This window comes from Oncorhynchus mykiss, chromosome 14, assembly GCF_013265735.2.
Source record: "Oncorhynchus mykiss isolate Arlee chromosome 14, USDA_OmykA_1.1, whole genome shotgun sequence".
Classification (NCBI taxonomy): Eukaryota; Metazoa; Chordata; class Actinopteri; order Salmoniformes; family Salmonidae; genus Oncorhynchus; species Oncorhynchus mykiss.
Window position 1 is genome coordinate 33185772 of NC_048578.1, and position 26598 is coordinate 33212369.

At 46.4% G+C, this 26598-nt stretch overlaps 1 protein-coding gene across 3 annotated transcripts in view; it reads right to left on the reverse strand.

Moving 5' to 3' along the window:
- Nucleotides 1-26598, reverse strand: part of LOC110515721 (neuroligin-3) — a 450353-nt gene that overhangs the window by 294804 nt on the left and 128951 nt on the right. The window contains exons 2-3 of one of the 3 annotated variants that reach the window (XM_036943365.1): nt 15977-16776; nt 10512-10571 (exon numbers count right to left, since the gene is read on the reverse strand). In XM_036943365.1, the coding sequence (XP_036799260.1) occupies nt 10512-10571; nt 15977-16481 (565 nt within the window). In that variant the 5' untranslated portion in view covers nt 16482-16776. The remainder of the gene's footprint in view (nt 1-10511; nt 10572-15976; nt 16777-26598) is intronic. The other 2 variants (XM_036943364.1, XM_036943363.1) reach the window with 2 other exon arrangements.

A 26598-nucleotide genomic window follows, 5' to 3' on the forward strand; every position in this document is an offset into this window, starting at 1 on the left:
TTTCAAATAAATTATGTTGACCCAATGTGGAATAGAAGTCTGTGCTCATTGGGTTCTCTCTTTCTCTCTCTCTCTCTTTCACTCTGTATCTCTGTCTGTATGAATCTCTCTCTCTCTCTCTCTCTCTCTTTCTCTCTTTCACTCTGTATCTCTGTCTGTATGAATCTCTCACTCTCTCTCTATCTCTCTCTCCCTTTCACTCTGTATCTCTGTCTGTATGAATCTCTCTCCTCTTCATATTCTGGGCTAAGACAGACAGGTCTTTCTTCACAGTGTGTGGTGAGGTTTTCTCTGTCTATAATAGGCAGGTCACTGCACAGTCTGAATAATACAGCAGGAGTTTCAGCAGCTTTTCTTAAAATAGCTCCAATGGCGCTTGAGGATTCTGAACAAAAAGAAAACAATATCATGCTTTATGTGTAGTGATGGACAGTTTGTGCCAGTGTTGTCACACCCTGATCTGTTTCACCTGTCTTTGTGTTTGTCTCCACCCCCTTCCAGGTGTCGCCCATCTTCCCCATTATCCCCTGTGTATTTATACCTGTGTTTCCTGTCTGTGCCAGTTCATCTTGTTTGCCAAGTCAACCAGTAGTTTTCTCCTAGCTCCTGTTTTTTCCCAGTCTCTGTTTTTTTTCTCGTCCTCCTGGTTCTGACCCTTGCCTGTCCTGACTCTGAGCCCGCCTGCCTGACCGTTCTGTTTGCCCCTGACCTCGTGCCTGCCTGCAGACCTGCACCGTTTTGGACTCTGACCTGGGTATGAACTGTTGCCTGTCCCAGACCTGCCTTTTGCCTACCACTTGAACTATAATAAATATCAGAGCTCAAACCATCTGCCTCCCGTGTCTGCATCTGGGTCTCGCCTTGTGTCGTTATAGTACGAACCGGCCATGACTGACACGGCAGACTTGGACCAGCTCCATCACTCTGTCTCCCTGCTGGGAGCCACCATTAAGAGACAGGAGGAGCCACCATTAAGAGACAGGAGGAGCCACCATTAAGATACAGGAGGAGCCACCATTAAGAGACAGGAGGAGCCACCATTAAGAGACAGGAGGAGCTACCATTAAGAGACAGGAGGAGCTACCATTAAGAGACAGGAGGAGCCACCATTAAGAGACAGGAGGAGCCACCATTAAGATACAGGAGGAGCCACCATGAAGATACAGGAGGAGTCACAATTAAGAGACAGGAGCTACCATTAAGAGACAGGAGGAGCTACCATTAAGAGACAGGATGAGCCACCATTAAGAGACAGGAGGAGCTACCATTAAGAGACAGGAGGAGCCACCATTAAGAGACAGGAGGAGTCACCATTAAGAGACAGGAGGAGCTACCATTAAGAGACAGGAGGAGCCACCATTAAGAGACAGGAGGAGGTACCATTAAGAGACAGGAGGAGCCACCATTAAGAGACAGGAGGAGTCACCATTAAGAGACAGGATGAGCCACCATTAAGAGACAGGAGGAGCTACCATTAAGAGACAGGAGGAGCCACCATTAAGAGACAGGAGGAGCCACCATTAAGAGACAGGAGGAGTCACCATTAAGAGACAGGAGGAGCCACCATTAAGAGACAGGAGGAGCTACCATTAAGAGACAGGAGGAGTCACCATTAAGAGACAGGATGAGCCACCATTAAGAGACAGGAGGAGCTACCATTAAGAGACAGGAGGAGCCACCATTAAGAGACAGGAGGAGCCACCATTAAGAGACAGGAGGAGTCACCATTAAGAGACAGGAGGAGCCACCATTAAGAGACAGGAGGAGCTACCATTAAGAGACAGGAGGAGCCACCATTAAGAGACAGGAGGAGCCACCATTAAGAGACAGGAGGAGTCACCATTAAGAGACATGATGAGCTTCTTCAAAACCTGATGAAGGGGTTCTGACCTCTGGCAGAACACCACGACCTGGGGCTCAAGGTGTTAACATCTGAGACCTCCCAGCCACTCAGTAGCTTCTCTATTAGTAGTGGGTTTGTTCAACCTACCCCAGCTCCCCGAGAACCCCGCTTACCACCTCCGGAGCGATATGCTGGGGATCCTGGAACCTGGCAGGCGTTTCTTTCCCAATGCTCCCTCATTTTTGAGCTTCAGCCATCTTCATTCCCTTCGGATCGATCGAAGATAGCGTATCTAATTACGCAAATGTCCGGAAGGGCGCTCTCCTGGGCGATGGCTGTCTGGGATCAAAAATCTGCCGTTTGCCATAACCTGGAATATTTCATTGGGGAGGTGAGGAAGGTATTCGATACTCCGGTGCCCGGGAGACAGACGTCCCGAAAACTTCTGAAGGTACATCAGAACTCCCGTAGTGTGGCAGACTACGAGGTAGATTTTCACACATTGGCCACCGAGAGTGCCTTGATACCTTCCTTCACGGACTGTCAGAGGAAATAAAAGATGAGCTCGCAGCTCAGGAGTTACCATTGGTCCTCGATTATGAGAACGCCGGAGTGTGCATTTCTGAGAAGAACTGAAGCCACCCGAGCTCCCTCGAGAAGTGTGCATTTCTGAGAAGAACTGAAGCCACCCGAGCTCCCTCGAGAAGTGTGCATTTCTGAGAAGAACTGAAGTCACCCGAGCTCCATCGAGAAGTGTGCATTTCTGAGAAGAACTGAAGCCACCCGAGCTCCCTCGAGAAGTGTGCATTTCTGAGAAGAACTGAAGCTCCCTCGAGAAACATATGCAACGGGTGAGTCTGTTACTCCTAAACCTATGCAACTGCGCAGAGCTAGATTATCGCCTAGGGAACGGTCACGTAGGGTGAGCTCCAACTATTGTCTGTACTATGGGGCTGAAGGACCTGCACTGTTAAGATGCCTATTTCTTTAGTATGTATAAGTACTCTTGTTAGCCATTACCCACACATTACCCACACTCCCTTTTTATGTGATCCTGCTGTGGGGAGACCTGTCTAAGTCTCACTGGGTTCTCATTGACTCTGGGGCAGATGAGAGTATTATGGACTGTCACGGCTGTGTGGAGAGACGGACCAAGGTGCAGCGTGCTCTGAGTTCCACATCTTAATTTTAGTGAAACTTACAAAAACAAAAGGAAACCAACAACTAACCATAACATCAGAGGTGCTACATGCGCTAACTCAAAACCATATCCCACAAAACACAGTGGGGAAATGGCTGCCACCCTAGTCACACCCCGACTAAAAATTGTCTCTCTATGGTCAGGGTGTGACATGGGTGTGACTCCTCTCTGTTTCCATGGACATCCGAGCACTGGATGGCCGATCCATTGGAAGAGTTACCCACAGCATTGTTCCCGTTAATCTGCGGGTATCAGGAAATCACAGTTGATCAATACAGCATCTCATCATTGATTTCCCCCCATGTTTTGGGATTTTCTTGGCTCCAAAAGCACATCCCCGTTATTGACTGGAGCACGTTTTCAATCCTGGGATGGAGTCCGTTCTGTCATTTCCTTAACTTCTTGGTGACTGGGTATGCAGTATGGAGTAGCTTGGATGAATAAGGTGTCCAGAGTAAACTAGCTGCTACTCTGTCCCAGATGCTAATATATGCATATTATTGGTATGCATATGTATCAATATTGTACATACACGTGATTGTAAAAGTTTTGTATATTTTGGTTTGGTCCAAAATATTTCCGTACCCCCTTATTGTTCTCTTTTGCCTGACCTTCGGCTAGCGAGGTGCCTGAGAGCTGTGACTGTGCCAAGGGTTAACATAATGTGTGTTGTCTCTTTGTGTGCAGGACAAATAAAAATAATTCAACTAGCAGACCTTCAGTTGTGGCAGCGTCCTAATTAAAAGTACACAACGCAGAACGAACCACGCTACAAACTGATGCCGCGACCTGCCGACTGGTCAGCTCAAGCCGACCACTGTGCATGTGGATGAGATGCGCGATTTGCGCATGCACACTTGTTGATGGTTTGCTATAAGTGAATGTATACTGTAAATAGTGAAGGTGAAAGTAGCATATTCACTAGATAAGGGTATTGGTGTTTATTTGCATGTTTTGAGGGAATTTGTTTATTGCAATTTTTTGTATTTGTCTGCAGTAAATTACATTGTATTTTAGTGCTCTATTGAGCCATGGAAGATTCTCAAGTCCATAAGATGAGTTATGCTGGGGATGTTAGTGTGGGTAGAGGGATGGGTGTCCTTGCATTTACACCATTTGTACAGTCAGCTCCTGGGAGTAGAGTGTTTGCTAGTCCTGAGTTTACAAGCACTGGGAGGGGTAGGCTGTTTACTCCACCTGACCAGGGTATCCCACCTCTTGATGTACCATCATCCCCAGTCCTCAGTAATAATGGGACACCGCCGAGTCAGCTTAGTGACCTTATTAAGCAGATTGGTTCAGAGATAGGAGAACCTATCAGAGCGAGTTTACTGCAGCCTGGGACTTCAAGTCTTTCTCCTGCCCGTTCCCCTCACCAACCCCAGCAGTTTCCCCTGCCTGAGCAATGTGGGTCAACTTTTATTGATGCGTCCAAACTGAATCTGGTTGTGAAGTCAGAGGTTAGTGCTCCACCTTTCTTTAGGGGTGATGGCTCAGATAAGTAATCTGTCCTGGAGTGGGAGGAGCTAATGGGAGTCTACCTAGAGAAGAGGGGTTACACTGGGTCTGAGAATGTTGGGGAGGTGATGTCTAGGCTTATGGGGAGGGCACGGGATGTGACCAAAGTCTGGATGCGTAACAACCCTGTTGTCACAGATGTTAAGGCAGTGTTCAGTGTTCTCAAGCAACACTTTGGGGATACTGTCTGCTCAGGTATGCCATTAGCTGATTTCTACTCAATCAAACCATATGCTAATGAGGGTCCACTAGATTTCTGGATAATATATTTGTGCTTTTTGGGACTCCTCTCTTTGGCTGGAAAAATGGCTGAGTTTTTCTGTGAGTTGGTGGTGACCTAACATAATCGTTTGTGGTGCTTTCACTGTAAAGCATTTTTGCAGACACTGTGGCTGGATTAAGGATAATTTTACCTTTAAAATTGTGTAAAATACTTGTATGCTAGAGGAATTTTAATTATGAGATTCTTGTTGTTTTGAATTTGGCACCTTGCAATTTCACTGGCTGTTGGCGAGGTGGGACGCTACCACATATCCCAGAGAGGATAAAGCAGCTCAGCATTCCTGAGACATCCTCCTCAGGGTTGAATCAAACCCTTGGATTTCTCTGACGTCCCCCCAAGGTACCATGACCTCTTGGAGGTCTTCAGCAAGGCACAGCTACTTCTTTTCCCCTGGATCGTCCCTACAATTGTGCCATTGACCTTCTCCCAGGCACCACATCGCCTTGTGGTCGGCTATATTCTCTATCCGGCCCGGCGACGAAGGCCAGGAGTATATTGAGGACTCTCTGGATGCTGGGAGCATTCGTCCTTTTGCATCCCCTGCCGGCGCAGGGTTTTTTTTGTGGAAAAGGATTAGACCCTGCATCCGTGCATTGACAAAAAGCTGCGAAAATTCCCAGCATCCTTAACAAGTTAATGACATAACGATCAAGAATCGTTACCCCTAACACTCCTCTCCTCTCCTCCGCTTTCGAACCTATCCAGGGGGCTGCTTTCTTTTCCAAGCTGGACCTTCGGAATGCCTACCACCTGATTTGGTTACGCGAAGGAGATGAGTGGAAGACCGCTTTCAACACTGCCAGTGGACATTATAAGTACCTGGTCATGCCGTTTGGTCTCACCAATGGGCTGTCTTCCAGGCCCTGGTAAACGATGTGCTCCGGGACATGTTAAATCATTTCGTGTTCGTCTACCTCGACGTAATCTTGTTTTTTTCCCCCCTGTTCTGCCCAAGAACACATCCTCCATGTTCGACAAGTCCTCCAGCGCCTCCTGGAGAACCAACTATTTGTGAAAGACGAGAAGTGCGAGTTCCACAATTCTATAATCTCCCTTTTCTGCATCTGGGTCTCGCCTTGTGTCGTTATACTTGTTGAGCGGTGTCTCGCCTTGTGTCGTTATACTTGTTGAGCGGCGTCTCGCCTTGTGTCGTTATACTTGTTGAGCGGTGTCTTGCCTTGTGTCGTTATACTTGTTGAGCGGCGTCTCGCCTTGTGTCGTTATACTTGTTGAGCGGCGTCTCGCCTTGTGTCGTTATACTTGTTGAGCGGTGTCTCGCCTTGTGTCGTTATACTTGTTGAGCGGCGTCTCGCCTTGTGTCGTTATACTTGTTGAGCGGTGTCTCGCCTTGTGTCGTTATACTTGTTGAGCGGCGTCTCGCCTTGTGTCGTTATACTTGTTGAGCGGTGTCTCGCCTTGTGTCGTTATACTTGTTGAGCGGTGTCTCGCCTTGTGTCGTTATACTTGTTGAGCGGCGTCTCGCCTTGTGTCGTTATACTTGTTGAGCGGTGTCTAGCCTTGTGTCGTTATACTTGTTGAGCGGTGTCTCGCCTTGTGTCGTTATACTTGTTGAGCGGTGTCTCGCCTTGTGTCGTTATACTTGTTGAGCGGTGTCTCGCCTTGTGTCGTTATACTTGTTGAGCGGTGTCTCGCCTTGTGTCGTTATACTTGTTGAGTGGTGTCTCGCCTTGTGTCGTTATACTTGTTGAGCGGTGTCTCGCCTTGTGTCGTCATAATTGTTGAGCGATGTCTTGCCTTGTGTCGTTATACTTGTTGAGCGGTGTCTCGCCTTGTGTCGTTATACTTGTTGAGCGGTGTCTCGCCTTGTGTCGTTATACTTGTTGAGCGGTGTCTCGCCTTGTGTCGTTATACTTGTTGAGCGGTGTCTCGCCTTGTGTCGTTATACTTGTTGAGCGGCGTCTCGCCTTGTGTCATTATACTTGTTGAGTGGTGTCTCACCTTGTGTCGTTATACTTGTTGAGCGGCGTCTCGCCTTGTGTCGTTATACTTGTTGAGCGGTGTCTCGCCTTGTGTCGTTATACTTGTTGAGCGGTGTCTCGCCTTGTGTCGTTATACTTGTTGAGCGGTGTCTTGCCTTGTGTCGTTATACTTGTTGAGCGGTGTCTCGCCTTGTGTCGTTATACTTGTTGAGCGGTGTCATCATACTATTTCCTTCTCTCTGTTGGTATAGTTTGGCTCATTCAGTATATAGTATGTAGCCTTATGTATTTTCATTGTAATGGTACCTGAACTTTTCTCCTCACATCATTGTCTAGGGATGCTGAACTGGACCTGAAATCATTCAATTGAGTGCTGACAAACAAGACAAAGGCATGACGCGCTCCTATCACGACTGCTTATTGTTGCTTGGCAACAATCATACAACCATTGTATCGCAAGCCGAATGCCACGCTTCTTCCTCAGAATTAATCAGTGTACCTCTTGAGGATCCATGTTCATGAAGAGATTGGAGCTTCACAATATAGCTGTTATAATTAAAGGGTTTGTAGATACTGTACCAACAGATCCCTGGTAGGTGTATGACTCTGTTCCAATATAAAGGTATAACTGTTAGAGGTGTTTCAATGGAGTCCATAACTTCACACACAACTGACACATATTATTCTACAATTACGAAGAAAGTAACAGGAGGGACAGAAACTGAAACGCACAATCAACATGTTCTGTACTATTGTAGAAATGTAGTACATGGACTATCATGTCACTCTAGAATGTACTGCATGGATTATCATGTCACTCTAGAATGTACTGCATGGATTATCATGTCACTCTAGAATGTACTGCATGGATTATCATGTCACTCTAGAATGTACTGCATGGATTATCATGTCACTCTAGAATGTACTGCATGGATTATCATGTCACTCTAGAATGTACTGCATGGATTATCATGTCACTCTAGAATGTACTGCATGGATTATCATGTCACTCTAGAATGTACTGCATGGATTATCATGTCACTCTAGAATGTACTGCATGGATTATCATGTCACTCTAGAATGTACTGCATGGATTATCATGTCACTCTAGAATGTACTGCATGGATTATCATGTCACTCTAGAATGTACTGCATGGATTATCATGTCACTCTAGAATGTACTGCATGGATTATCATGTCACTCTAGAATGTACTGCATGGATTATCATGTCACTCTAGAATGTACTGCATGGATTATCATGTCACTCTAGAATGTACTGCATGGATTATCATGTCACTCTAGAATGTACTGCATGGATTATCATGTCACTCTAGAATGTACTGCATGGATTATCATGTCACTCTAGAATGTACTGCATGGATTATCATGTCACTCTAGAATGTACTGCATGGATTATCATGTCACTCTAGAATGTACTGCATGGATTATCATGTCACTCTAGAATGTACTGCATGGATTATCATGTCACTCTAGAATGTACTGCATGGATTATCATGTCACTCTAGAATGTACTGCATGGATTATCATGTCACTCTAGAATCCCATTGTTGTAAAAGGAATGACCTGATTTGATGGTGACTATCCTTACACTCCTTCTAGAGCAGAATCATGACTAGATCCAATTATTTCATTAACATACTTGCTGAAGTTTACCGAAGCTCGCATCACGAGAAGCTTTCAACATACTGTAGCACAACATAATAATCAATGCTGTATATCCATGCATTAGATAACAAACTTCAAGGAAGACCAAAGTTATTCCAAATGAAACATTTCAGAATACCATTTAAACTGTCCCAGCAACCCTTTCCATTTCAATGAGCTAGACAATTACAGCTCTAGTGTTGAGCTGAGAGGCCATGGACCACACTAAGCACGTCCCAAAATCACACCCTGTTCCCTACATAGTGCACTACTTTTGACAAGAGCCCTATGGACCATGATCAAAAGTAGTGCACTATATAGGGAATAGGGTGCCATTTAAGACACATTCACAGTCACCCCTTCAGCACAATCATATGTCACAAAAGCAACATAGCAAACATATGATAAACCATTTCCTCATTACGAAACATGAGGAAGTTAATTGAAAATGTTTCCAAGTGGAGGTTGAATATTAAAGGGATATTTCTGTGTGTATTCTACTACTGGGACTAATTCAGAAACGCCTGGGGGGGGCTCCGTCTGTCTCAAACTAAATTGGTTTACTAAAGTGAACGGGACTGTGTGTGTGTGTGTGTGTGTGTGTGTGCATGTGTGCGTGTGTGCGTGTGTGTGTGTGTGTGTGCGTCTGCAAGATCACTAGGCGAGGTTAATTGCTGAGCTTCAAACGTAACGTGTCTGAGATTTCCGACTGCTCAAACTAACAGAACGTTAAATTTAGGTTCAATATGAGCTTTAATATTAAGGCTTCTGATAATGACAATGTTTATAGGTCAATTAACTGGCTTTTGGCAAATATAAGATTCGTGGCCTTTTTGCTGTGATTAAAACAATGACTTTACCTGTGGCTCCTGGAAATGACAGTACAGAACTTACTGTTGTTGCAGAAAAAGGCAAATAATAGTTACAGTATATTGACAATGGTTTGTATCCATTCATTCGCTGTATTGAAAGTAATATCAAAGTTTGTATGAATCCCAAGAGGTGTAATGACTCTAATCCAATCTATCTCAACACGGTGATGCATCTTTCTCTCTGCAGGAGAATATTTGCTTGTTGTGAGTTATGATTTCCAGACAGAACTTGTTACATCCCAAATAGCACCCTATTGGCCCTGTAGTCCACTATGTAGGGACTAGAGTGGCATTTGGAATGCATTCCTCGACTGTTGTGTGAAGATGCAATCAACAGCCTCAAATTATTTATTTTCCTGTCTCCTTTGACAAATTCTTGCAATAATTCTTTATGTTCGATCAGAGAATACACAAAAATGACTGAAGTTCCTCTCATTCCAACCCTGATTTAGTTTTACATAACTTTAAAGGGGCAATCCAGGATTAGAAGAAAAAAACAAACAATTGATTTGATTTAAGTCGGAAAAAAAGGATGTACCAATCACAGATTGCCCCTTTAACTCTGATTTGTGTTACATGACTTTAAATTGGCAGTTCTGCTTCTGATTGAATCAGCCTTGTTATTCCCATTCAGAAGAATTGATCTGTTTGTCGTCGTGATTTAGCCTGGAAGTCAATTACTGACTTGTTGGACCAATTCCATCCACATTGTCATGTTTGAATTGGTTTTGATAAACAATTAAGTTGTGTGTTAAATAAAATACATACAATACAGTGCTTTCATATACAAATCAAACCTATTGATGACAAACACATGCAAAGCATTCAATCTTTAGGGACTTAATGTTACAGGGGGAATTCCCGACAACTTAATGCACGCAGACGCACACACACACACACACAAACACACGCACACACGCACGCACGCACGCACACACACACACACACACACACACACACACAAACACACGCACACACGCACGCACGCACACACACACACACACACACACACACACACACACACACACACGCGCGTCCAGGTTAATGAGAACTGTAGGTCAACTGCTCATGCCCAATTAACAGTTTGATTTGAAGGTTGATAGGTGCTGATATCTGGCTTTAGAGAGGAGGCATTCTCTCTCCTGTCTCGTTCTCTTCCACTCCCACCGTGTTGTCTGTCTTACATACCTCCTTTTCTACACATTTTCTTGTTGGGTTTCCTGGCACATTCCTTGGATATTCTTTTGACTGTAAAATGAATAAAAAAAAACTACAAAATAACAGAAGGCTCTGGAAAAGACCTGGAAGGTGACATGCAACAACTTCAGATTGAGCCAAACCCCCCCCAACCCCCCCATTCCTCCCTCCCTCCCTCATCAACAACAACGACAGAGGGTCTGTCCAGAGAGTAACTGGGGGTGTTTCTGCAGAAATATTCCAAAATGGTGGAATGAATTTGCTGCACGTCGGAACACAAGAAGCCCATATTCACATGCACTTCTATATAAGACCCCTTACCACCACACAGTAGCTTTCCTCAAATCAATGCCTGTTCCAGCACATTGACAACAGTATTTGCTGTTCAAATTTCAATGAAATTGTATGCAATATTTTGTATCATTATGATACTGGGACAACTTACCATTTCAAGCTTCGCTGTGTGGGTCTTAATGGATTGAAATGTACAGCACCAGTCAATAGTTTAGACACACCTACTCTTTCAAGTTTTTTGTTTGTTATTTTTACTATTTTCTACATCAAAACTATGAATTAAACACATATGGAATCATGAATTATCTCCTGAACATTTAAAACATTTGATGATCTAGTTCCGTTGGTGGAGTTGTATATGTCACAGAAGAGTGTAATTGTCTTTAGGACAGCTTTTTTTTTTAGTCATTCGTGTCATTCGACATTCGTGTTTTTAACGTAATGTGTAATTGATGTACTGTATGTGTGTTTATAGTTTTGTTTAATGTTGTGTTAGTGTATGTAAGCTGTTTTGTCTGAAACTTTGCTCCCCCTGCCGCTATTGGACCAAGTCTCTCTTGAAAAGAGATGTTCTCAATCTCAATGAGAAATGCTTGTATAAATAAAGGTTAAATATATATATATATATTTTTAAATGTAGTTTCCAAAAAAGTGTTAAACAAATCAAAATATATTTTATATTTGAGATTCTTCAAAGTATCCACCCTTGATGACATCTTTGCACACTTTAGGCATTCCCTCAACCAGCTTCATGAGGAAGTCACCAGGAATGGATTTCAATTAACAGGTGTGGCTTGTTAAAAGTTCATTTGTGGAATTTATTTCCTTCTAAATGTGTTTGAGCCAATCAGCTGTGTTGGGACAAGGTAGGGGTGGTATACAGAAGATAGCCCTATTTGTTAAAGGACTGAGTCCATATTATGCCAAGATCAGTTCAAATAGCCAAAGACAAACGGCAGTCCATCATTACTTTAAGACATGAAGGTCAGTTAATACGGAACATTTCAAGAACTTTGAAAGTTTCTTCAAGTGCGGTTGCAAAAACCATAAAGCGCTATGATGAAACTGGCTCTCATGAGGACCGCCACAGGAAAGGAAGACCCAGAGTTACCTCTGCTGCCGAGGATAAATTCATTAGAGTTAACTGCACCTCAGATTGCAGCCCAAATAAATGCTTCACAGAGTTCAAGTAATAGACCCATCTCAACATTATCTGTTCAGAGGAGACTGCATGAATCAGGCCTTCATGGTCGTATAGATGCAAATAAAACACAACTAAAGGACACCAATAATAAGAAGAGACTTGCTTGGGCCAAGAAATGAACATTAGACTGGTGGAAATCTGTCCTGTGGTCTGATGAGTCCAAATTTGAGATTTCTGGTTCCAACTGCCGTGTCTTTGTGAGACGCAGAGTAGGTGAACATATGATCTCCGCATATGTGGTTTCCACTGTGAAGCATGGAGGAGGTGGTGTGATGGTGCGGGGGTGCTATGCTGGTGACACTATCGTTGATTTATTTAGAAGTCAAGGCACATTTAACCAGAATGGCTACCACAGTATTCTGCAGCGATACGCCATCTATGGTAGAAAAATTACAGTTTTCATACTGTTTATGCATCAATGAATTTTTCTCAGTACTCTCATCTGTTTCTGTGGGACTGAGTTAGGCTTCTGGGGGTTGATTTATGATGACTTGGTGATAAAACCTACAGCTTGCATTCTATAGAATGAGTTGGTACTTGTATACGGTGAGGTACCAGGGAGGAGATGTTTCTGGACGGCTGATGGGAGGAACCTTGTCTTAGGGTCCTGGGCCTGGTTTCTGTACAATTGTAACAGTCTTCACAGTAAATGCTATCTGGCCGGGGGATACTCCTTCCTCACATACAAATCCTAACCTTTTGACGTATTCCAGATGTCTTAACTATAAACGACTGTGGCTCAGTTGTGCTCATTGAGCTCTCGGCATCACACTTCAGAGTGTGGGATCGACCAGCTTTATTATTTCAATAATTAATCAATATTAAATCAAGATGATGTTTTGAAAAAATAACAGTCTCTCTCACTTGATTAGAATATTCCACGACACCTCCTCCCAGCTGTCAACTGCACTGAGGCTAGGTAACACCACCGATAAATCCACGATAATCGAGAATTTCAATAAGCATTTCTCTACGGCTGGCCAAGCTTTCCTCCTGGCTACCCCAACCCCGGCTAACAGCACTGCACCCCCCCGCAGCTACTTGCCCAAGCCTCCCCAGCTTCTCCTTCACCCAAATACAGATAGCAGATGTTCTGAAAGAGCTGCAAAACCTGGACCCGTACAAATCAGCTGGGCTTGACAACCTGGACCCGCTCTTTCTAAAATGATCCACCGCCATTGTTGCAACCCCTATTACAAGTCTGTTCAACCTCTCTTACGTATCGTCCGAGATCCCTAAAGATTGGAAAGCTGCCGCGGTCATCCCCCTCTTCAAAGCAGGTGACACTCCAGACACAAAATGTTATAGACCTATATCCATCCTGCCCTGCCTTTCTAAACAGATCACTGACCATTTCGAATCCTACCATACCTTCTCCGCTGTGCAATCCGGTTTCCGAGCTGGTCACGGGTGCACCTCAGCCACGCTCAATTTACTAAACGATATCATAACCTCCATCGATAAAAGACAGTACTGTGCAGAAGTCTTCATCAACCTGGCCAAGGCTTTCGGTATCCTTATCGGCAGATTCAACAGCCTTGGTTTCTCAAATGACTGCCTCGCCTGGATCGCCAACTACTTCTCAGATAGAGTTCAGTGTGTCAAATTGGAGGGCCTGTTGTTCGGACCTCTGGCAGCCTCTATGGAGGTACCGCAGGGTTCAATTCTCGGGTTGACTCTTTCCTCTGTATATATCAACAATGTCACTTTTGCTGCGGGTGATTCCCTGATCCACCTCTACGCAGACGACACCATTCTGTATACAGTGGGGCAAAAAAGTATTTAGTCAGCCAGTTATTATTTTGTCTGTCATAGTTGAAGTGTACCTATGATGAAAATTACAGGCCTCTCATCTTTTTAAGTGGGAGAACTTGCACATTTGGTGGCTGACTAAATATTTTTTTGCCCCACTGTACATCTGGCCCTTCTTTGGACACAGCATTAGCAAACCTCCAAACGAGCTTCAATGCCATACAACACTCCTTCTGTGGCCTCCAACTGCTCTTAAACGCTAGCAAAACCAAATGCATGCTTTTCAACCGTTCGCTCCCCGCACCCGCCCGCACGACTAGCATCACCACTCTGGACGGTTCTGACTTAGAATATGTGGACAACTACAAATACCTAGGTTTCTGGCTAGACTGTAAACTCTCCTTCCAGCCTCATATTATGCATCTACAATCCAAAATAAAATCTAGAATTGGCTTCCTATTTCGCAACAAAGCTTCCTTCACTCACGCTGCCAAACATACCCTCGTAAAACTGACTATCCTACCAATCCCCGACTTTGGGGATGTCATTTACAAAATAGCCTCCAACACTCTACTCAGCAAACTGGATGCAGTCTATCACAGTGCCGTCTGTTTTGTCACCAAAGCCCCATATACAACCCACCACTGCGACCTGTATGATCTCGTCGGCTGGCCCTTGCTACCTATTCGTCGCCAGACCCACTGGCTCCAGGTCATCTATAAGTCTATGCTAGGTAAAGACTTATTTTTCCCTCACTAACTTTAAACATCAGCTATCTGAGCAGGTATAAATAGCCCATTTTATTAATTTTTTTTTTCTATTGTGTTATTGACTGTACACTTGTTTATTCCATGTGTAACTCTGTGTTGTTGTTTGTGTCGCACTGCTTTGCTTTATCTTGGCCAGGTCGCAGTTGTAAATGAGAACTTGTTCTCACCCAGCTTACCTGGTTAAATAAAGGTGTTCTCAACTAGCTTACCTGGTTAAATAAAGGTGTTCTCACCTGGCTTACCTGGTTAAATAAAGGTGTTCTCACCTAGCTTACCTGGTTAAATAAAGGTGTTCTCACCTAGTTTACCTGGTTAAATAAAGGTGAAATAGAAAAAGTAAAATAAACATCTCATCTAGTTTGTGCTTAGTGGGACTTGCAGGACAATGACCCAACACATCTCCAGGCTGTGTAAGGGCTATTTGACCAAGAAGGAGAGTGATGGAGTTCTGCATCAGATGACCTGGCCTCCACAATCACCCGACCTCAACCCAATTGAGATGGTTTGGGATGAGTTGGACTGCAGAGTGAAGGAAAAGCAGCCAACAAGTGCTCAGCATATGTGGGAACTCCTTCAAGACCGTTGGAAAGCATTCCTCATGAAGCTGGTTGAGAGAATGCCAAGAGTGTGCAAAGCTGTCATCAAGGCAAAGGGTGGCTACTTAAAATCTAAAATATTGTTTGATTTGTTAAACACTTTTTTGGTTACTACATGATTCCATATGTGTTATTTCATAGTTGTGATGTCTTCACTCTTATTCTATATTGTACAAAATGGTAAAAATAAAGGCAAATACTTGAATGAGTAGGTGTGTCCAAACTTTTGACTGGTACTCTAGGTCTTCAGTCAAAATATTGTATTATTTTGTCTGTTGCACTTGTAACCTATAGTTCACCAAGACCGCAAAGACAAACTCTTGATAAGAATATGAAAGTAAGGGGTCCTACATGGTCTAGTCTGATGCCACAGGCCTTGAGTGTACCAGAATATTTCACCAACCAACCCTACAGAAGATCATTGTTTAATAGCTTATAGCTAATCATATTTTCCCCAGAACACTCACGACAGTAAGGGAAGGGAGTGCATCAAGGTACAGTACTAGGCCCAATCTGTTTCAACATCTGATTGGTTTTTCAACCATTTTGTGTAGTATATATATATATTTTTTTTTTGGGGGGGGGGGTATCAACACAAAGAGGAACCTCAAACGGTGGCATGGAAAGGGAGAGTTGATGAAAATAGATGTCTCCCATGGAAGATCAAGTCAGAATGAGGAGGCTGGAGATGGTGGTGGTGGGGGACACAGACACAGCATGCACAGGGAGGACAACACGGCATGCTACAGTAGTGACACACAGGCTCAGAGAGAGATAGAATAAGAGCTAGAAAAGAGATTCAAGAGTTTGGTTTAGTACTCGTATACCCGACCCACTCACCATCCTCCGTAGGAACGTAGATGTTTAGATACAAACAGTCCTCGTTTTGATCCTGTATGTAAGAGGCCACTATATCCAGGCTGAAGGAGAACCATATGGGCATCATAATTTCTGGCACGGCGTTGTGAATATTCTGGGGGCAAACGGGGGCAAAGTGGGTGGTGTTCTTTATCCCGGACCAGGAGGAGGGCGGCTCGGGGGGCAGGAAGCGTTTCTCCCCCACTGGGGAGGCTGCATATGGGACCCCCAAATACTGGTCCACTGGTCCCAGTATCTCACTGGGTAGGGGCACTCTCACCCCCCGGAGTTTCCCATACTGCGTGTTCACAGTGGGTTGGTAGGCCTGGGTTTGGACGGCCACCAAGCACCAGGAAGAAGTTACGATCCAGAAAGACGTGGTGATGCTGAGGCTGGAGATGGCGCTGGGTATGTGGGCACCATGCCAGACCCCATGGTCCTGCTGCTGAGAGGAGAGGCGACAGTTTCTCCTTGGCAAAAACCACATGGTCCGTCTGAGTGAGTCTCAGCAACAACTGCAAGTGACCAACATGCACGTCGGGTCTCCTCCTCAGCTCACAAAGTCTTCCCTCTTCTCTTCCCTTCCCTGTCTTCCCCTGTCTTCCCCTGTCTTCCCTTTCCCCTGTCTTCCCGTCTATCAGCCCGACAGTCCAGCACCTTTAGATCCACTCATCAGTCTGGAGCTGAGCAGATAAAACTGAAAAAGTGGCGATAGTTATTTTCTTTACGGTCTTCATTCACTGTCCTCTCTCCCTCTCGTCAGATCTTCCATCCCGTGCCTGCTGGATACAGTGAAGAAAAAAGATCACAGGAAAATGAATGACTCCAGAGAGACAGAAAAACAGTTTGCTCTCATTTTTTTTTATTCACAAATGTTCTATTGACTGGTGACGAGGGCATTTTCTGTCGTGATATAAAACCAGAACACATAAACATGATAGTGCACTTACCTTGCTATCAATCTACACAATCAAGGGCTCGCCGAGTCGCTGGCGTAAAGTGTTGCACTACTTAGTCACAGACCGTTTACTGATTAAAATGGCACTGAGCTCACTAACAAAATGTCTCTAACATGTCCCCATCTCACATTACATACAAAATACATACCAAAGGAAGATTATATAACTGTTTAGAAAATGAAAAACACAAAAACCTACACTATCAACAGTTTTTAATGACTTCCAATAACATGAATATATTAAAATGTCATGTTTCCTCTCAGATTCTGTTTCTCTACCTCTCTTTACTACAAATAAAGACATGACAGAACACTTTCTCCGTTACAGAGAGAGACAGAGAGAGAGATAGAGAGAGGGTTGGAGGGTGAGATGAAGAAAGGGAGAGAGATGGAGAGAGAAAAAGAGAGAGAGAAAGAGAAAGAGAGGGAGAGAGAGGGACAGAGAGAGAGAGAGAGAAAGAGAGAGAGAGGGAGAGAGAGAGCAGAGCAGAGAGAGCAGCCCACTGACACCCCTATCAGACCACAGCAAAATCACAGTCTACTTAAACAGAGCAATACTCATTCATGAGGCATCAAAGCCAAAGGAACTGAGTAACATTAAGAAATGCTGTAGATGGAAGGAATGCAGTCTGCAAACCTACCAAAAAACAATTAGGCAACAACAAATTCAATCCCTTTTAGACAATTTCCTGGGTAAAACGTTCCACTGTAATAGTGAAGGTGTTAAAATTGGCAAAAAACACACATTTCTTCACACAGGGTCGTGGGGTTAGACAGGGATGCAGCTTAAGCCCCACCCTCTTCAACATTTATATCAACGAATTGGCGCGGGCAATAGAAAAGTCTGCAGCACCCGGCCTCCCCCTGCTAGAATCCAAAGTCAAATGTCTGCTGTTTGCCGATGATCTGGTGCTTCTGTCACCAACCAAGGAGGGCCTACAGCAGCACCTAGATCTTATGCACAGATTCTGTCAGACCTGGGCCCTGACAGTAAATCTCAGTAAGACCAAAATAATGGTGTTCCAAAAAAGGTCCAGTCACCAGGACCACAAATACAAATTCCATCTAGACACTGTTGCCCTAGAGCACACAAAAGACGATACATACCTTGGCCTAAACATCAGCGCCACAGGTAACTTCCACAAAGCTGTGAACGATCTGAGAGACAAGGCAAGAAGGGCATTCTATGCCATCAAAAGAAACATACATTTCAACATATCAATTAGGATTTGGCTAAAAATACTTGAATCAGTCATAGAGCCCATTGCCCTTTATGGTTGTGAGGTCTGGGGTCCGCTCACCAACCAAGACTTCACAAAATGGGACAAACACCAAATTGAGAATCTGCACGCAGAATTCTGCAAAAATATCCTCCGTGTACAACGTAGAACACCAAATAATGCATGCAGAGCAGAATTAGGCCGATACCCACTAATTATCAAAATCCAGAAAATTCTACAACCACCTAAAAGGAAGCGATTCACAAACCTTCCATAACAAAGCCATCACCTACAGAGAGATGTACCTGGAGAAGAGTCCCCTAAGCAAGCTGGTCCTGGGGCTCTGTTCACAAACACAAACACGCCCTACAGAGCCCCAGGACAACAGCACAATTAGACCCAACCAAATCATGAGAAAACAAAAAGATAATTACTTGACACATTGGAAAGAATTAACAAAAAAACAGAGCAAACTAGAATGCTATTTGGCCCTAAACAGAGAGTACACAGCGGCAGAATACCTGAACACTGTGACTGACCCAAAATTAAGGAAAGCTTTGACTATGTACAGACTCAGTGAGCATAGCCTTGCTATTGAGAAAGGCCGCCGTAGGCAGACATGGCTCTCAAGAGAAGACAGGCTATGTGCTCACTGCCCACAAAATGAGGTGGAAACTGAGCTGCACTTCCTAACCTCCTGCCCAATGTATGACCATATTAGAGAGACATATTTCCCTCAGATTACACAGATCCACAAAGAATTCGAAAACAAATCCAATTTTGAAAAACTCCCATATCTACTGGGTGAAATTCCACAGTGTGCCATCACAGCAGCAAGATTTGTGACCTGTTGCCACAAGAAAAGGGCAACCAGTGAAGAACACACACCATTGTAAATACAACCCATATTTATGCTTATTTATTTTATCTTGTGTCCTTTAACCATTTGTACATTGTTAAAACACTGTATATATATATATATAATATGACATTTGTAATGTCTTTACTGTTTTGAAACCTCTGTATGTGTAATGTTTACTGTTAATTTTTGTTGTTTTTCACTTTATATATTCACTTTGTATGTTGTCTACCTCACTTGCTTTGGCAATGTTAACACATGTTTCCCATGCCAATAAAGCCCTTGAATTGAATTGAATTGAAAGAGGGAGAGAGGGAGACCGGGAGAGAGAGATGGATGGAGAGAGGGATATATAGATGGAGAGAGGGATAAGAGAGAGAGTGAGAGAGAGAGAGACAGAGAGAGACAGAGAGAGAGAGAAAGAGAGCTGGATGGAGAGAGGGAGAGAGATAGAGGGATGAGAGAGAGAGGGATAGAGAGAGGGTGAGAGAGAGAGTGAGAGAAAGAGAGAGAGAGAGAGAGAGGGAGAGAGAGAAAGAGAGACAGAGAGAGAGAGAGAAAGAGAGACAGAGAGAGAGAGAGGTAGATAGAGAGAGAGAGAGACAGAGAGAGAGAGAGAAAGAGAGACAGAGAGAGAGAGAGGTAGATAGAGAGAGAGAGAGACAGAGAGAGGGACAGAGAGAGACAGGGAGAGAGAGAGACAGAGAGAGACAGAGAGAGAGAGGGATGGAGATAAGGAGGTATAAACTAGAGCGTAGGTATCACTCTCCTCTCAGTGACAGCAGCAACACTGTAAATCCTAATAAGCCATCCTCCTGGTGTTCCCCAGCGGTGCCAGCCCTGACACCTCCCTCCCTGACATCTCCTTCCACCTCACCCCCACCTCCTCGCCCTCCCGGCTCAGCCTCAGTGGCTAGCAGCTAGCTACATAGGGCAGGCAGGAGTACTGTCCAATAACAATAGAGAGAGAATAACAGGAAGGATTTTAGAGAAGGATATTGCATTCCAAAATGACAGTAAATGATTTATAATGTACCAGCAGGCGTCAGGCCCACTAACCACTCAGGGAAAAGCAATCAGGACGTTCCTTAAGGTGCCGTTATCACTCCGAAGACACACACACACACACACACACACACACACACACACACACACACACACACACACACACACACACACACAAACACACACACACATGGTACAGGATCAGTGAAAAGCCTAGTGGGGCAGAATATCTCTCCTCTCACCACCTACCATTAATACAGTCTCATCTCTTCATGGAGACTCTCCTCTCACCACCTACCATTAATACAGTCTCATCTCTTCATGGAGACTCTCCTCTCACCACCTACCATTAATACAGTCTCATCTCTTCATGGAGACTCTCCTCTCACCACCTACCATTAATACAGTCTCATCTCTTCATGGAGACTCTCCTCTCACCAACTATCATTAATACAGTCTCATCTCTTCATGGAGACTCTCCTCTAACCACCTACCATTAATACAGTCTCATCTCTTCATGGAGACTCTCCTCTCACCACCTACCATTAATACAGTCTCATCTCTTCATGGAGACTCTCCTCTCACCACCTACCATTAATACAGTCTCATCTCTTCATGGAGACTCTCCTCTCACCACCTACCATTAATACAGTCTCATCTCTTCATGGAGACTCTCCTCTCACCACCTACCATTAATACAGTCTCATCTCTTCATGGAGACTCTCCTCTCACCAACTATCATTAATACAGTCTCATCTCTTCATGGAGACTCTCCTCTTACCACCTACCATTAATACAGTCTCATCTCTTCATGGAGACTCTCCTCTCACCACCTACCATTAATACAGTCTCATCTCTTCATGGAGACTCTCCTCTCACCACCTACCATTAATACAGTCTCATCTCTTCATGGAGACTCTCCTCTCACCACCTACCATTAATACAGTCTCATCTCTTCATGGAAACTCTCCTCTCACCACCTACCATTAATACAGTCTCATCTCTTCATGGAGACTCTCCTCTCACCACCTACCATTAATACAGTCTCATCTCTTCATGGAGACTCTCCTCTCACCACCTACCATTAATACAGTCTCATCTCTTCATGGAGAGTATGACACCATGAATGAAGCAGCCATATACGCACGCATGCTGGCACACACACACACACACACACACACACACACACACACACACACACACACACACACACACACACACACACACACACACACACACACACACACACACACACCTGTTGATTAAGATAATATGTCTTACCAGTTAGAGTGTGACCAAACGTATCTACATGTACGTAGCACGTTGTTGCACAGTTCTAAAAGTCAAGCATCAACAGCTGAATCTGAAATAAGGACACAGAGAGGACATGAAATAAGGACAGAGAGGACACGAAATAAGGACAGAGAGGACATGAAATAAGGACAGAGAGGACATGAAATAAGGACACAGAGAGGACATGAAATAAGGACAGAGAGGACATGAAATAAGGACACAGAGAGGACATGAAATAAGGACACAGAGGGGACTTGAAATAAGGACAGAGAGGACATGAAATAAGGACACAGAGAGGACTTGAAATAAGGACACAGAGAGGACATGAAATAAGGACACAGAGAGGACTTGAAATAAGGACAGAGAGGACATGAAATAAGGACACAGAGAGGACATGAAATAAGGACAGAGAGGATATGAAATAAGGACACAGAGAGGACATGAAATAAGGACAGAGAGGATATGAAATAAGGACAGAGAGGACATTAAATAAGAACACAGAGAGGACATGAAATAAGGACACAGAGAGGACATGAAATAAGGACACAGAGAGGACATGAAACAAGGACAGAGAGGACATGAAATAAGGACAGAGGACATGAATTAAGGACACAGAGAGGACATGAAATAAGGACACAGAGAGGACATGAAATAAGGACACAGTCTGGTCTGACAAACATCCTCTAGCTCTGCCAACTTCCACCGCACCCTGCCTCTCCTCCCCCTCCTCACCCTGTTAAACACCCTGCCTCTCCTCCCCCTCCTCACCCTGTTAAACACCCTACCTCTCTCCTCCCCCCTCCTCACCCTGTTAAACACCCTGCCTCTCTCCTCTCCCTCCTCCCCCTTGTTAAACACCCTGCCTCTCTCCTCCCACTCCTCACCCTGTTAAACACCCTGCCTCTCTCCTCCCCATCCTCCCCCTTGTTAAACACCCTACCTCTCTCCTCCCCCCTCTTCACCCTGTTAAACACCCTGCCTCTCTCCTCTCCCTCCTCCCCCTTGTTAAACACCCTGCCTCTCTCCTCCCACTACTCACCCTGTTAAACACCCTGCCTCTCTCCTCCACATCCTCCCCCTTGTTAAACACCCTGCTTCTCTCCTCCCCCTTGTTAAACATCCTACCTCTCTCCTCCCCATTCCTCACCCTATTGAACATCCTACCTCTCTCCTCCCCCTCCTACCCTTGTTGAACACCCTACCTCTCTCCTCCCCCCTCCTACCCTTGTTGAATACCCTACCTCTCTCCTTTCTCCCCACCCCCCCTCCCCTTGTTGAACACCCTACCTCTCTCATTTCTCCCACTTCCCTCCTCCTCGCCTTGTTGAGCACCCTACCTCTCTCCTCCGTCCTCCTCCCTTCTTTCTCCCCACCTCCCCTTGTTGAACACCCTACCTCTCCCCTTTCTCCCCACCTCCCCCCTCCCCTTGTTGAACACCCTACCTCTCTCCTTTCTCCCCAACCCCCCCTTCCTCCCCTTGTTGAACACCCTACCTCTCTCCTTTCTCCCCACCTCCCCTTGTTGAACACCTTACCTCTCTCCTTTCTCCCCAACTCCCCCCTCCTCCCCTTGTTGAACACCCTACCTCTCTCCTTTCTCCCCACCTCCTGCCTCCTCCCCTTGTTGAACACCCTACCTCTCTCATTTCTCCCCTCCCTCCCCCCTCCTCCCCTTGTTGAGCAACCTACCTTTCTCCTCCGTCCTCCTCCCCTTGTTGAAAACCCTACCTCTCTCCTCCGTCCTCCTTACCTTGTTGAACACTCTACCTCTCTCCTTTATCCCCACCTCCTCCCCTTGTTGAACACCCTATCTCCACCTCCGTCCTCCTCCCCTTGTTGAACATCCTACCTCTCTCCTTTCTCCCCACCTCCCCCCTACACCCTTGTTGAACAACCTACCTCTCTCCTCCGTCCTCCTCCCCTTGTTGAACACCTTACCTCTCTCCTCCCCCCTTCCCACCTTGTTGAACACCCTACCTCTCTCCTCCATCCTCCTCCCCTTGTTGAACACCCTACCTCTCTCCATTCTCCCCACCTCCCCTTGTTGAACACCCTACCTCTCTCCTTTCTCCCCACCTCCCCTTGTTGAACACCCTACCTCTCTCCTTTCTCCCCAACTCCCCCCTCCTCCCCTTCTTGAACACCCTACCTCTCTCCTTTCTCCCCACCTCCCCCCTCCTCCCCTTGTTGAACACCCTACCTCTCTCCTTCCACCTCCTTCCCTGGTTGAACACCCTACCTCTCTCCTTTCTCCCCACCTCCCCCTCCTCCCCTTGTTGAACAACCTACCCCTCTCCTCTGTCCTCCTCCCCTTGTTGAACACCCTACCACTCTCCTTTCTCCCCACCTCCCCCCTCCTCCCCTTGTTGAACACCCTACCCCTCTCCTCTGTCCTCCTCCCATTGTTGAACACCCTACCACTCTCCTTTCTCCCCACCTCCCCCCTCCTCCCCTTGTTGAACACCCTACCTCTCTCCTTTCTCCCCACCTCCCCCCTCCTCCCCTTGTTGAACACCCTACCTCTCTCCTCCCACCTCCTTCCCTGGTTGAACACCCTACCTCTCTCCTTTCTCCCCACCTCCCCCTCCTCCCCTTGTTGAACACCCTACCCCTCTCCTCCGTCCTCCTCCCCTTGTTGAACACCCTACCACTCTCCTTTCTCCCCACCTCCCCCCTCCTCCCCTTGTTGAACACCCTACCCCTCTCCTCCGTCCTCCTCTCCTTGTTGAACACCCTACCACTCTCCTTTCCCCCCCCCTCCCCTTGTTAAACACCCTGCCTCTCTCCTCCCCATCCTCCCCCTTGTTAAACACCCTGCTTCTCTCCTCCCCCTTGTTAAACATCCTACCTCTCTCCTCCCCATTCCTCACCCTATTGAACATCCTACCTCTCTCCTCCCCCTCCTATCCTTGTTGAACACCCTACCTCTCTCCTCCCCCCTCCTACCCTTGTTGAATACCCTACCTCTCTCCTTTCTCCCCACCCCCCCCCTCCCCTTGTTGAACACCCTACCTCTCTCATTTCTCCCACCTCCCTCCTCCTCGCCTTGTTGAGCACCCTACCTCTCTCTTCTGTCCTCCTCCCCTTGTTGAACACCCTACATCTCTCCTTTTTCCCCACCTCCCCCCTCCTCCCCTTGTTGAAAACCCTACCCCTCTCCTCCGTCCTCCTCCCTTCTTTCTCCCCACCTCCCCTTGTTGAACACCCTACCTCTCCCCTTTCTCCCCACCTCCCCCCTCCCCTTGTTGAACACCCTACCTCTCTCCTTTCTCCCCAACCCCCCCTTCCTCCCCTTGTTGAACACCCTACCTCTCTCCTTTCTCCCCACCTCCCCTTGTTGAACACCTTACCTCTCTCCTTTCTCCCCAACTCCCCCCTCCTCCCCTTGTTGAACACCCTACCTCTCTCCTTTCTCCCGACCTCCCCCCCTCCCCTTGTTGAACACCCTACCTCTCTCCTCCATCCTCCTCCCCTTGTTGAACACCCTACGTCTCTCCTTTCTCCCCACCTCCCCCCTCCTCCCCCTTCTCCCCTTGTTGAACACCTTACCTCTCTCCTCCGTCCTCCTCCCACTTGTTAAACAGCCTGCCTCTCTCCTCCCCCTCCTCCCCCTTGTTAAACATCCTACCTCTCTCCTCCCCCCTCACCCTATTGAACACCCTACCTCTCTCCTCCCCCCTCCTCACCCTGTTGAAAACCCTACCTCTCTTCTCCCCATTCCTCACCCTATTGAGCACCATACCTCTCTCCTCCCCCTCCACCCCTTGTTGAACACCCTACCTCTCTCCTCCCCCTCCTCCCCTTGTTGAACACCCTACCTCTCTCCTTTCTCCCCACCTCCTGCCTCCTCCCCTTGTTGGACACCCTACCTCTCTCATTTCTCCCCTCCCTCCCCCCTCCTCCCCTTGTTGAGCAACCTACCTTTCTCCTCCGTCCTCCTCCCCTTGTTGAAAACCCTACCTCTCTCCTCCGTCCTCCTTACCTTGTTGAACACTCTACCTCTCTCCTTTATCCCCACCTCCTCCCCTTGTTGAACACCCTATCTCCACCTCCGTCCTCCTCCCCTTGTTGAACATCCTACCTCTCTCCTTTCTCCCCACCTCCCCCCTACACCCTTGTTGAACAACCTACCTCTCTCCTTTCTCCCCACCTCCCCCCTACACCCTTGTTGAAAACCCTACCTCTCTCCTCCGTCCTCCTCCCCTTGTTGAACACCTTACCTCTCTCCTCCCCCCTTCCCACCTTGTTGAACACCCTACCTCTCTCCTCCATCCTCCTCCCCTTGTTGAACACCCTACCTCTCTCCTTTCTCCCCACCTCCCCTTGTTGAACACCCTACCTCTCTCCTTTCTCCCCACCTCCCCTTGTTGAACACCCTACCTCTCTCCTTTCTCCCCAACTCCCCCCTCCTCCCCTTCTTGAACACCCTACCTCTCTCCTTTCTCCCCACCTCCCCCTCCTCCCCTTGTTGAACACCCTACCTCTCTCCTTCCACCTCCTTCCCTGGTTGAACACCCTACCTCTCTCCTTTCTCCCCACCTCCCCCTCCTCCCCTTGTTGAACACCCTACCCCTCTCCTCCGTCCTCCTCCCCTTGTTGAACACCCTACCACTCTCCTTTCTCCCCACCTCCCCCCTCCTCCCCTTGTTGAACACCCTACCCCTCTCCTCTGTCCTCCTCCCCTTGTTGAACACCCTACCACTCTCCTTTCTCCCCACCTCCCCCCTCCTCCCCTTGTTGAACACCCTACCTCTCTCCTTTCTCCCCACCTCCCCCCTCCTCCCCTTGTTGAACACCCTACCTCTCTCCTCCCACCTCCTTCCCTGGTTGAACACCCTACTTCTTTCCTTTCTCCCCACCTCCCCCTCCTCCCCCTCCTCCCCTTGTTGAACACCCTACCCCTCTCCTCCGTCCTCCTCCCCTTGTTGAACACCCTACCACTCTCCTTTCTCCCCACCTCCCCCCTCCTCCCCTTGTTGAACACCCTACCCCTCTCCTCCGTCCTCCTCTCCTTGTTGAACACCCTACCACTCTCCTTTCTCCCCACCTCCCCCCTCCTCCCCTTGTTGAACACCCTACCTCTCTCCTTTCTCCCCACCTCCCCCCTCCTCACCCTGTTAAACTGTCGTGTCTTTGGCATCATTAAAAGTGAAGACTTATTTCATCAAATCAATTATTTGTAATTATTATTACGCGATTAAACTGATTAATCATGTAAATGTAAATAACTAGGAAGTCAGGGCACCACGGAAAATCTTCAGATTACAAA